At 33.3% G+C, this 13,699-nt stretch overlaps 1 protein-coding gene across 1 annotated transcript; it reads left to right on the top strand.

Annotated features, from left to right (window-relative positions):
- Positions 1-8,584: 8,584 nt before the first annotated feature.
- On the top strand, positions 8,585-8,938 carry LOC142225022 (enhancer of split m4 protein-like). Its single transcript, XM_075294798.1, has one exon. It carries the CDS (start codon positions 8,585-8,587, stop codon positions 8,936-8,938), a length of 354 nt encoding a protein of 117 aa, XP_075150913.1.
- Positions 8,939-13,699: the final 4,761 nt, after the last annotated feature.

Genomic DNA, 13,699 nt, shown 5'->3' with positions numbered 1-13,699 from the left:
TTGCCATAGTCACGATGTGTCTATCGCGACTCATTCTGGGTGTTGTAAACATATGCACTAACTTATAATACCTTGTTCCAGAGTGTGGCGCAGGGTATAATTTATTGAGTTTCACTATCAATACACTGAAAAAACAGTGAACCTTCCAGGAAGAAAACTTGTGGTTAATTTTAGAAAATTTTGAATACTATTAGAAAATTTTAACTAAATAGTATTACAAACGCTGGCATCATGCTGATATCACAAAAATAAGTAAATATTTTTCAATAAATTCAAGAAAAATTATTAGACATAATTAATTTTTTTCTCTTGTTAAAGAAAATTTTGTAGTTTGAAGGAAAACATTGGAGTTCAAAATTGCAAGAATGTCTTTAGTGACATACGTAGTTCATGATGGACGCATTTGTAGTAAAAGTTACGAATTTAAAAACAAGTAAGTAAAGTCTAAAGTCGGGCGGGGGCGACTATATTATACCCTATGTAGGCCAAAATTTGTGTTACCATCTCAACTACTTTACATTTGCTGGAAGCTATATAACATAAAGGAGACAATTTTTTTACTTTTACAAAATCTCTAGAATTAAAATTTAAATCGGCTAACGCTATCCAGTTAATTGGAGGACATTTCCATTGAAAATGGGTCTAAAATGTGTAACAGTCTACCATATTTCCCCAAATCTGGTGTACGTATATATGAGAGCTATATATAATCTGAACCGATTTTGACTAAATTTGACATGTATAGTTAGAATAATAATTCTACTATCTATGCGAAATTTTACGTAAATGGCAGTATAACTTTGGCCCCCTGGTCATATGAGTGCAAATCGGACGGAAGATATATATGGGAGCATATCTAAATCTGAACCGATTTCAACCAAATTTGGCACAATTACCGATTCTACCAAACGTACTCCTTGTGCGAAATTTGAAGCAAATCACGGCAAAACCCTGGATTTTGAGGCCATATAAATTCAAATCGGACGAAAGATATATATGGGAGCTATAACTAAATCTGAATCGATTTTGACCATATTTGGCACATACAATAGTATCGTTAAAAGTACCGCTTGTGCAAAATTTGAAGTAAGTCAGGGTACAACTCTGGCTTTTGAGAGCATATAAGTCCAAATCGGGCGAAAGATATATATGTGAGCTATATCTAAATCTGAACCGATTTTAACAAAATTTGACACACTTAACGATACTATTAAACGTACCCCATGTGCAAAATTTTAAGCAAATCACGCCAAAACTCTGGCTTTTGTGGCCATATAAGTTCAAATCGGATGAAAGATATATATGGGAGCTATATATATGGGAGCTATATCTAAATCTGAACCGATTTGGCTGATATTTTGCAAGATTTTCGAGATTCATAAAATATTTGGATGTACGGTATTTCAAGAAAATCGGTTGATAAACCACATGATAACTATGACCACATCGGGGATAAATATATATGGCAGCTATATCTAAATCTGAACCGATTTTTTCCAAAACCAATAGCGATTGTCTCTGTCCCAAGAAACGGCCCTGTGCCAAATTTGAGTACGATCGGACTTAAATTGCGAGCTGTACTTTGAACACAAAATTACATATACAGACAGACGGACAGACAGACGGACATCGCTAAATCGACTCAGAATTTAATTCTAAGCCGATCGGTATACTAAAAGATGGGTCTATGACCACTATTTCTTGGCGTTACATACAAATGCACAAACTTATTATACCCTGTACCACAGTAGTGTTGAAGGGTATAAAAATAATGAATTGTGAGAAATACGAATTTACTAAATCTTTATGCTTAACTTGTGTATAATTTTTTCTCGTTTTTTAGTCAATTTAACTAACAAAACAATTATTAGAAACTTTATCCAAACATAATAATTCCATGAACTAAAATAAAGTTAAATTGGCTTTAGTGAAATAGAGAGTTCACTTTTTTGAGTACATTAATTAAATTTATAATTGAAACTATTAAACAAGTAAGGAAAGCCCAAAGTCGGGCAGGGCCGACTATATTATACCCTGCCCCACTTTGTACCTCCACATTTTCGATGATATATCAAATCTACAAAGTACTTTATATAAAGGTTTATGGTCCCATATACGTTCCGATCTGGACAAAATTTTCTATACTTCAACAAAATCTATAGTTTTCAAAGTTATGTCGGCTAATGTCCTGGGACACTATGTTAGTAAAACAAATATGGGAAACATATGTATTAAAAGCGGGAAAATTGGAGTCGTTTTTTCAAGTTTTCGACTTGGCAATGTCTCAAATTTAGCTTTTGCCCGTACACCGAAAGAATTCTCTTCGTAAAAAGAACGAAAAATTTCATTAAAAGTACGAAGTTTGTCATTGTTTTACAACCAAATAAACTTTTCATTAAAAGTACGAAATATTTCGTACTTTTTACTAAAAAAAAGTTCTTCCAATTTTCGTACTTTTTATGAAACAATTTCGTTCTTTTTATGAGACAGTTTAGTACTTTTTATGAAAAACTTTCGTACTTTTTATTATTTATAGTCAAAGGTGCATTTGTTTGTAGTAACAAGTTTGAAAAATGTCATCATTACTTTACATCATAAGTTTTTGAATAATTTTTAGTTTTATTTCTTCACTTTTATTTAAAGCAGCTATCACCCAAATGAGAAGTAGCATAGACATGCATAAAAAATAGAATAAAGGAATATACTCAAGCACATTATCAAACACAATTTTATGTCGCGAACGGAAATTTTACAACTTCAATAAAACTTATTTTAAAGAAAGTGTTTCGTACTTTTTATGAAGAATTTAACGCAGAATGTTTCAAAAAAACTAAAAATAACGGGATATCTCAAAACCTGTTCCATAAAACATGTTTTAAACATTTTGTTTCTTATTCAGCAGATCAAAATACATAAGAAAAATCGACTCTCATCAAGTATACATTTTCAGTGTAAACTAGTGTATTTTTTGAAATAGAGGGCCTCAGCAGGATTGGAATCGGGACCTTAAGATATGATTTTAATTACTAGTATTAATAAAAGGAATCACTTTTGGTCTACTCAGGTAAGTTATTATTTTTAAACCGAGAAGAATCACTAGTGCTTGGTAGGTGTGAATTGTTTTGTACACTGCAAAAATATTGTCATGAGGCCAAAGATTTCATGCCCTTAAAATACGAACGCGAATTTTGCTTAGGATAGCATTTCTCTTATATAAAGTTTTTCATTGCTCGAAACGTCGACAAATTTGCCAGTGAAGTGGTTTTGTCATTATAGTTAAGTGATTTGACATAAAAATGGGTATCTTTACATGAAAGAAAAAAGTTTTTAAGGTCAATTCTGAAAAATTAATGAAATCTCCTTTAAATTTGTGTGCGTTTTGTATCTTGCCCACAAAGACAGAAGATGTTTTTAAATACTTTAATTTAAAGACGTTTTTTTACTTTTATACTTGGAGTCGAGTCTGAATTTGGAAATTGGAGTTGTCGTTAGCACGTTTTTAAGGACGTTGATAGCTCAGAAAAAGCTACAAAAAAGTAATAAATTCAAATCTGACTCGGAATCAATACCAAAATCATTAGTTGAAAGACAAAATCTTTGGAACCGGGCATGATTTTGTTGTCTGTTGTCTGAAATTGAAATACATTTTTAATTAAAAATTTTAAAAAATCTCATCATGTTTTTAACTGACTTAGTCTTCCGAGTTTAATTAAAATGTTAGTTGTATCAATTAATTTTGTAATATAAAAATTTACATATTTTCAATCATTGACTTAATGATAAAAAAGTTAATTATAAATTAATTTACTAATGGAAAAAAAATTTCTACTTCATTCAACGTTTTAATTGGAAATATGTTTTTCTGTGTGTCATTGTGCAATATATCGCACATTGAAGGTATAGACATCTCAAGTGAATTCACAGCGCTGTAGTTTGTCTGCACACCGTAGAGGGTACGTCTGCAATTGAGTGATTTTTTAATTTGGCTTTAATTTGTTTTCTTTCCTTTGTTTTCTTGATGAAATACCAAATATTGTAAAAGCATATAAAATTCTATACATCCACACCTTTTTTGTAATGCAATTTGAGTGATTTGTACGGTAATTCTCTTTTTCAAAAAAAAGAAATTAAGTCACTTGACTGCGCAATTGAGTGGAATGACTGCGCACTGCAAATAAACAAAACCATGGTGAATTGTCGAGGTATGTCTCTATTTTAATTGGTCTGTGGTGCTACTTCCTGCAAGTTTTTACTGGAAAAAACGTTCTTTTTGGCATAAACGAAGGACTTCCAGCAAAAATTTGTGATATTTTGTTAGCGTTTGGTTGTAGTAAAAAGTTTAATAAATGTCATCACTAATTTACATCTTAAGTTTATGAATAATTTTCAGTTTGGTTGCCTCTTTCTTATTCATAACATCCTATCACCCAAGTGAGAAATTTTAAAACTTCAATGAAACTTCTTCGTTATTTCAAAGAAAATGTTTTGTTCTTTTAATAAAGAAATTTTAAAGCAGAATGTTTCGTAAAATATTCATAAATTCGTAAAAACTTCTTCGCAAAAGTCATGAAATTTGAAGAAAGTTTCGTACGAACTTTTTACGAAGAAAAGTTAAAATGTTCTTCATAAAATTTACGAAAATGTTTTGAGATTATTCGTTTGGCTTGAGGTCGTGGACTAATGAAAAATGTGGTGTTGTTGTTTTTCAGTACTTTTTTATTGAAATATTGCTGTTCTCGGATATTTCGATACACCATCGGTGATCATCTTCAGCGAAATATTATCTATAAATTGTAATAATTTAAATATTTAACAGTATTAACTTTTACAATGTTTAGCAACAAAAATATAACATTAATTGTATTTACATTTTACAAAGTTATGGACTTTCTCCTTACAAAATGAATGAAAATTTCGTTGTTTTAATGAAGAATTTTCGAAGAATGGTTAATGGAGAAGTAAAATTTTGCAAACATTTTGTACAGGAAGAAGCTTTAAAAAAAATTTTTTATAGATACAAACTTATGTAAAAATTTAAAAAAGAAATAAAATTGTGTCTACATTTTCTAAAGAAATAAACTTTTGACAAAATTTTCTATAGAAATAAAATTTGGACAAAGGTTTCTATAGAAATCAAATTATGTCAAAATTTTTTATAGAAATAAAATTTTGACAAAATTTTCTATCGAAGTAAAATTTTGGAAAAAATAACTTTTAAATTATATTAATTAAATTTGGAAACTGGGCTGGTACGAATTTCAGACCAATTTTGGAAACATTTTGGTCCAAAATAAAAATTTGTTGTGGCAACGCTGATAATCGGGCATTTCTAACTCGAGATTGAAATATATAAATATTGAAATATATAACAAATTAAGCTTGAACCCAACTATCTTGCAAACAGGATATCTCATTGGCGGAAGTAGTCCATAAGTAGGTTCCCTCTGTTGTGCAAATGTAGTGAACTGGCACTGAAGTAGCATTGCTGAAGTCCTCTTCATAGAAAGATTGCTTAGCAAATAGATGTTCATTGATGTCATTTTCATAGGACTCCATTATGAGGTGGTTGACCTCCAGACTGACATTGCTTTCATTCTCCAATGATTCGATTGAATCAAGTTTCTTTACTAGGCGCCCTTTGTAATTTCAACAGTCGTTTAACCATTTTTCCAATATTACTGATGGTGATATCCATTTTGTTGAATTGGTTGTAAGATCCATTTTGTTTTTGTTCTTTACTGAGTACTTTAATCTTGTACGAGTATACTGTCAGCATTCCAACATTCTGACACTTTGTGTAAGCAGGTAGTTTTAAAAATACCAGCATCCTAGACAATAGACAGTGTGTCCGTCCTTTCAAATGGTTTTCAAAGCGTGGGAACGATTGATAGAAGTAACATACTTTTTGTGAAGCATTAAATCCTCCAGGATCTTTAATCTATCAACGTTGTTGTCTGAGGAAGAAACGTGCACGTGCAAGGGAATGGTAAATTATAAAACAGAAAATAAACATTTTGAATCGGAATTTTTTCTCACGTCATAGATGTGGTTTTGTATACTCGGATAGGTTTCGGTTCTTTTGGTATTCACCACTTTGGATGAACCATTTTAGGTTTAATCGATTGCTGCTACTTCTTTGTACAAGAATTTGACACATTCCACGATATACGCTTGACTTGTGACAATGTATTGTTAATGAAATTACTCGCCCTATTTCATGCAATTAACAAATGCTACACTTCTTTTAAATAAGAAAAACTTACTTTCCAATTTTTAATACTACAATAAAAATTTAAAATATCGATATGTTTCCATTGCTATTCAAAAACACAAAAACAATTCACGAAAGTTTTTCCAATTAAAGTCTTAATTGAGTTTTAAAATATTCAATTAAAAATTTAATTTATTCAACATTTTTTTTTAATTAAAACAAAAATCAATCACAAAAATTAATAGTATCAATTCATTTTGTAATTGGATCAATTAATTTTTTAACTGATACTATCATTTCTGTAACCATTTCAATTAAAAAATTAATTCGATCAATTTATTTTGTGATTGAATCAGAAAATTTTTTTTTTGTGTGAACAAGCAGCCATAATGGACTAATGGTGGGTACTTATTCACCAAAACTTCTAATTAAAAATGCAAAAATATCTATGAAAGTATTTATATTATTACTAAATATTCTGAACTTTTACATGATTTATGGGATACCGTTTGAGTTTCGAAATTAATTATTTGAGAAAAGTTACCACGGAAATCAAAATTATTTTTTTGACATGAACATAATATTCACAACACAGTTTGCCGAGAGAGAGAGAGAGAGAGAGTAAACTTTGTAGCTATGATGTAAAAATCTTTCAGGTTCAATTTTATATAAAATGTTCTGAAAATGGAAATTCCCTGTTGACTTTGGTACTTTAGACGTTCATGAATTGTTATTTCTTTTTACCCATTTCCGGATTTTACTCTTTCGGTTGGATTCAACAGTAAAATCTGTGTACGTCTGTTTAACTTATTAACTGATGGCTTAAGTTGCAAATTTAAACCATCTCACAAAAGTGGTTCTTGATTCGAAACTTTTTCTGCTTTACACCGTTACAGCTCATGTAATAATTGGTGGGTTTACAAACAAATACAAACGACTTTAGGCGTTCCCAAGTAAGATTTTTTTTGAAAAAACAACATATGTAGGTATCCACAAAAAAATCCTTTCCTCCGGAACGAAAGTTAAGACAAACGGAACTCTCCTTCGCTATAACGTATTTTATCTATGAACAAATAAACCTGAATTTATGACTTGAAATGCAAGGATTGTATCTAATCTTTTTTATTTGTTTTTAACAAAACTTTTTAGCTTCAAAATAAACAAAATTTTGTTTAAATGTTCGTTCGTCGGAAAAAAAAACAAAACTCTGCGTTGAATGTGTATGACTTAGGAACTTAAGAATTGTTGAAGAAGGAATACAGTTTAGTTAAAATTTTCAATAATTAATCTATTTTTTTTTAATTAACTAAATTTTTTTTTTTCAATTTCTTTAAAAAGTTATAACTTTTATCACAAAACAAAAATTGTTATTATTGACGTAAGTAAAAGATGCTTTATTTCAAAATCAACGTCGATTTATTTTATATTAACTAAGTATTGTTATTTTCTTAGAAAAATGGGTGACTTAAAAATATTTCAAAAATTTTCCCATTACAATTCTAATTGATTTTTAAAAACAGGTTCAATTTAAAATTTAATATGATTTAAAAAATTTTTGAATTAAAATAAAAATCAATCACAAACTTAATTATATCAAGTAACCTTTTAATTAGGTCAATTAATTTTTTTCTTAATTTCGTGATTGAAGACAAAAATTATCTTCTTTTGTACAGGAACACCAACAACGACACGGGAAACGGTTATGCTAACTATTGCCATGCGGTAGCTCTCAGATGAACTTCTAACTAAATATACACTTATCTGTTAGCGTCACCTCAATATACAAGGAGCTGGCACCAACCCGCCGTTCATTGCCATAAGTTAAGCGTACGCCTTAGAATGCGCCACGTTTCGTTACGAAGTAAATTCATTGTTGTACTAAATTCATAAACGGAACGTGCGCTTCCTGGCCTATTTGTAACAAACACCAAGCACCATTAGCGTGAGAAAAATTTCTACTCATTCCCTAATACTTTTGTTATGGAATTTGACTCATGTTTCCTGATTAAAACTAAATTCCCATGCCTACAAACCTTTTTCCATCCAATTGCAACAACAATAACCTTATTCCAAAATTTAGATTCTATTGACAGAAGATCCTTTAGGATTTATTTTCACTAAAATATACCTATCCCTGACCATTTTCACTGATCGTTCCCACGCTTTGGAGAACGTGAGGAAGGACGGACAATTGTAATGCACAGTGTATTGTCTATGAAACTGGTATGTTCCAATATACCTGCAAAGACATCTTCAAGGATGTTGCAAGGCTGAGAGTATAAAAGGACAAAGTAAGCAAAGGAAATGTATCATTCTCAACCGAGTATTCGTTAAGTGAGGAACTCAAACTCAAAGATCACCATCGCATTAAAAATGTGTGTAGAAATCTCCCAAAATCAATTCAATAAAATGGAAATCACCGCCAGCAATAAGAAAAACTCCTATAGCCTTAGGAAGATGGTTAAACAACTCTTTAAACAAAACAAGTCGCAACATAAAAAAGTTGATTCAATGGAATCATTAGAGAACAAAAGCAATATCAGTCTGGAGGTGGACTGTTTATCAATGGAATCATTGGAAAATTATGTCAATGAACTTCATTCCTCTCAACAATCGTTTGGCGATGACGAAGATGTCACTACCGTTACAACAGTACCTGTTCACTATATTCGCACCACGGAAGGAACATTTTTCTGGACCTCATCTGTCAATCAAATAACCTGTTAGATAGATTGACGAATTCAATTTTTGTTGGGCCATCAAATTGAAATGAAATTTTAAAAATCTGAATCAATCGTCTTCCTCCAGGATTCACTGGAAACTCAATATTTTTAAGAGCTTTATAAAACTGTGATATTTATATTATACAAAATAAAAAAAATAGATTTTTAGAGAAAATACTATCTTTTATTTGCTATGTAATTAGATTTGTTAATTAAGAAGTATAGATTATAGAACATAGTCATTCAACCGTCGAACTGAATGGGCGTGTTTGTTAATAGCGGATTATTTCACCGTAATAAGTACTTATTACGAATTTCAAGTGTGGTGGGAAATTAAGCCACCATGAAGCGAAATTCAAAGTCATCCACTGGGTTGCTAACTTCAGTGCCCAACGGACGGGTGTCGACTGAAGTTACAAATTTGGGCAATGATCAAGAGTTAGGCCCAATTAGTCTACCTGTAGATGGGTCGACAGGTTTCGATAATTTGACAAGTCGAACCTTCCCTAAGATAACGACATCAAAAGGAGGTAATCCCTCCAGAAAGAGATTTAACCCTTTCAACCCTAATATTGCCTGTGGGCAACTTTTTTGTTTTGAGACTCACTGTCAGCGTTCTTTTTGTTCATAAAGGTGAGTACTATGTTCGGTTTTTTCACCAAAACACTAAATTAAAAGTACAAATATATTTATGAAGACGATTATATTTTGATCGAGTCTTGCCAAATAATGGATGGAAAAGATCCAAGGAATTGATTGCAAATAATTTTATATTTCTAAATTAGTTAATTAAAAAAAGTAACCGTGAAAACAAGCTGGTTTTCAGCTTGAAAACTGAACATAGTACTCAGCTTAAAACTGTAATGGTATCGAAAGCTACTAGTGTTTTCTTCAAGTTAAAATCAGCTAATTTGGTTGTCTGTTAGCAAAATTTTTTTCATTAATACGCACGTCCCTCAAGAAAAAAATATGTGCGAATTTAAAAAGAGGTTTTTATACATATGACTTTTTTTTAAATTACAACTAAAATATTGAAAGTTTTTATTAAATCTGTTGTAGTACATGTCAAATAAAAAATTTCTGGAAGTCAAAAATTGCAAAAACACAACACATGAGAAATTTTTAAAATTGAAATGTTGCCTGTGGGCAACTTTGGGCAATTGAGGTAGTAAAATTACATATTTTTGGACACAAGACCTAGAGCAAAAAGGTTTGAAAAATAATGATTTTAAACACTTCGATTGGGATATCCCAGAGACGAGAAATGCGGCGATGATGTGGAAAACATATCTGCAGTGCAGGAAAGAATTTGGAAGGAATCGTAAAAAGGGAGACAGCCATAGATATCGACCTTCTTGGCAACATACTAGTGGATTAGCACGAATATTGGTGCTTTATTATACTTTGGTTTTTTACACCGCCAATTCAATTGGGTTCAAAAAAAAAGAAAAAACAAAACATTTTCGTGAGTCACGCGTGATTCACGCTTAGCTGCGAATGAAAATTAAACGAAATCTCGTGAATGTGCGTGAACGGGACTAAACAAAAATGTGTGGCGCGTGAGTAAAACTAAAAAAACTCAATTTGTGTTCTTGATTGTGAGCGAGTAATGAGCGAAATCACGCTTCCGATAAAAATTCACTTTCACGCTCACAATCCATCTCACGGTCAAGATAAAATTCACGTTCACGATAAAATTCACACTCACGGTAAAACAGAAACACAAACAAATTCACGTTGACGATTAAATTCAAGCTTACCGATTTAAATCACCTTTACTTATTTAATCACGCTTAAGATTATAATAGCGTGAGTCACGAAAATTGAGCCACGAAAATTGTCGTGCTCCGAAAATAATCGTGAATCACGAGATTTGTCGTGAATTATGAAAATAGTCGTGAATCGCTCGAAAGCGTGAGGCATAAACGTTGTTCATGTGTGAGCGTGCGCGAGTACGACATTTCATTTCGTGAATTGGCGTGAATTCCTACCCACATGGCGTGCGTGAGTACAAATATTTCTTCGTGAATGTGTTCTAGCGTGAGTGAAATTCCACTCACGCGCGCATCTAAGTATGTATTTACTGTAAAATAACAAAAGTTTATCATTACAACACAAACTATTTTGTAGTCACAATTGCCCAAAGTTGCCCAAAGGCAACATTCTCTACCGCCTAAACGAATGGGCGTGGCGACCCGAAATTTTGGCTAGACGCTTCTTAAATGACTTCAACATGATTAAAAGTAAAAAAAATAGCGATACCTACAAAAATTCGGGGTCGAAAGGGTTAAGGAACGCAGAAATGCCTTGTTTATCCTAAAGAAATTAGGATCAGTCTACCCAAGCACGTTGTCGACTAAGCAAAGCAATTCCTTCAAATGGGCGCAAGGAATCCGGATGAACTGCCATCTTCCAAAAGGGATAATAGATCGTTTGCCTCAGTGGCAAAAAACAGTCTTGTGATGGCGATTGTTGATAGGGGAGCAGTGGACGGTGTTGTTCCAAAGCACAAGTGGGGGAAATTGCGAATGATTTGTCTGGCGTCTACTCACGGGTTCTGGAAAAGTTTCCCGGCCCAGATCCTCAACACTAAGAGGCTGGTTGGTATCAAGGACGATTTAAGCTAGTCGCATTTGAAGACCAGAGGTCTATAGAATGTTTTAAAGCTGTGTTGATACTAATTGGTGAAGTTTGGGAAGGAGCTGCTCTAGAGTTAGTCGAGAAGAAAGACATACCGGCTAGACCTAGGCACATGTGTGGATACCTGCAATCCCTCCTGACCCTGAATATATTTTAACAACAGCTGTTTGGAAGGTTAGCCCTTTGGATGAAGTGGATCGACCAAAACGGCATGCAATGTTTATTTTGAACACCCAGTCTTTGCCACATCTGCCAAAGTCCCAGGATCGTGTATGTTATGGCTTTCATTATATCCAAATGAATGTATATAAAAACGATCAGCTAAAGGATTCAGAAATGGACAAGCCTCTGTCTGAATCAGAAATAAGAAGATCTTCTTGCGAAGTCGAGGGTGATACCAAAGATGCAGACATGGATAAACACCGTATGCAAGAGGAGGTTTCTATTGCCTCAAAACTCACCAAAGTTGAACCTATGTTTATTACGAGTGTCACCGAGATCTGTGAAGAGGACATTCGTGATGACTCGATTGAAGCGGCTGATGTGACGGTTGTTGAAAATCTCGATGGTCCTACGGATCCTCCAGATAAATCTTCACCACTGTAAGGCTGCTTGTGCTTCCTTAAAAGTTTTCCTGATGAAAAGGGACATAGATATAGTTTTTATTCAAGAACCATATGCTTATAGAAACAAAATATGGGAATTAAGTACTTTGGGTTTCAAACTATTGCAGTATACTGGTAATGACGTAAATCGAGCCTGTATAATTGCTAAAACGACCTTAATTTGTGTCTGCAAAATGTAGCAAAATGCAAATATTGGGTATCTTCGGTCTACATGGGATATGATACGGAGATGCCTTCATGTGCCGTTAACACATTAGTTGAGGAGTCATTGACAAAACACAAAGACAAAACATCACATCACAGTATATGGGGAAGTGGTGACATTAATACAAGAGGAGAGTCACTCCTAGAGTTTATTTTGCGTACTAATTTGGTAGTTTGCAATAAGGGAGATGGTGACAAAGGTCACTAAAAACAGGCAAGAGGTTTTGGACGCCACCTTGGCCTCGCAAGCACTAAATGAAATGATATCTGAGTGGCAGGTTTTAAGTGAACATAGCTTCTTAGATCATCGCTACATCAGTTTCAAATTTGATGTTCATACCACCAAGACCATATTTCCGCCAAATGTTAGGAAAGCTGATTGGAGTCATTTCCTATCGAGGAAATTGTATCGGAATCTAGAATAAAATGGGCGTTAAATTCAAGTCCCCAGGGTCTGATGGAATTACTCCGGTGGAGTTAGGTTAGGTTAGGTTAGGTGGCAGCCCGATTTATCAGGCTCACTTAGACTATTCAGTCCATTGTAATACCACATTGGTGAACTTCTCTCTTATCACTGAGTGCTGCCCGATTCCATGTTAAGCTCAATGACAAGGGACCTCCTTTTTATAGCCGAGTCCGAACGGCGTTGCAAATTGCACTGAAACCACTTAGAGAAGCTTTGAAACCCTCAGAAATGCCACCAGCATTACTGAGGTGGGATAATCCACCACTGAAAAACTTTTTGGTGTTCGGTCGAAGCAGGAATCGAAGCCACGACCTTGTGTATGCAAGGCGGGCATGCTAACCATTGCACCACTGTGGCTCCGGCGGAGTTACAAGCAGTGACTGACAGAATTATCCCCTGGTTGTCGGCGATATATAAAGGATGCATCAACTTAGCATATATTCCAGGAAAGTGGAGGGAAACAAACGTCGTTTTCATACCTAAAGCCTAGTACTAAGATCACGTTTTCGCACGAAAAACTGTTATACTCCATATAAAAAACGTTAGCGCAGAATAAATGCGAAATCTTTGTTTTTTAGAATTTTAAAACACATATTTATGCAAGCCGTTTTTGGCCGGAGCGGAGCGGGAGCGATATTTTTAAAACCGGAAGCGGAGCGTTTTCCAAAAGAAAACTCGCTCCGCTCCGAAATACAAATATTATTTTTAATAGAATGCTATGATATTTTCTTTTTATTTCGTTTGCGTAATATGGCCAAATTTGGTTGAAATCGGTTCAAATTTAGATATAGTTCCAATATATCTTTTGGCACTATCGTAAAGTGTGCCA

This window comes from Haematobia irritans, chromosome 2 (assembly GCF_050003625.1).
Source record: "Haematobia irritans isolate KBUSLIRL chromosome 2, ASM5000362v1, whole genome shotgun sequence".
NCBI lineage: Eukaryota > Metazoa > Arthropoda > Insecta > Diptera > Muscidae > Haematobia > Haematobia irritans.
The sequence above is the reverse complement of the archived record's forward strand: the minus strand, read 5'-3'. Positions and strand labels throughout refer to the sequence as shown.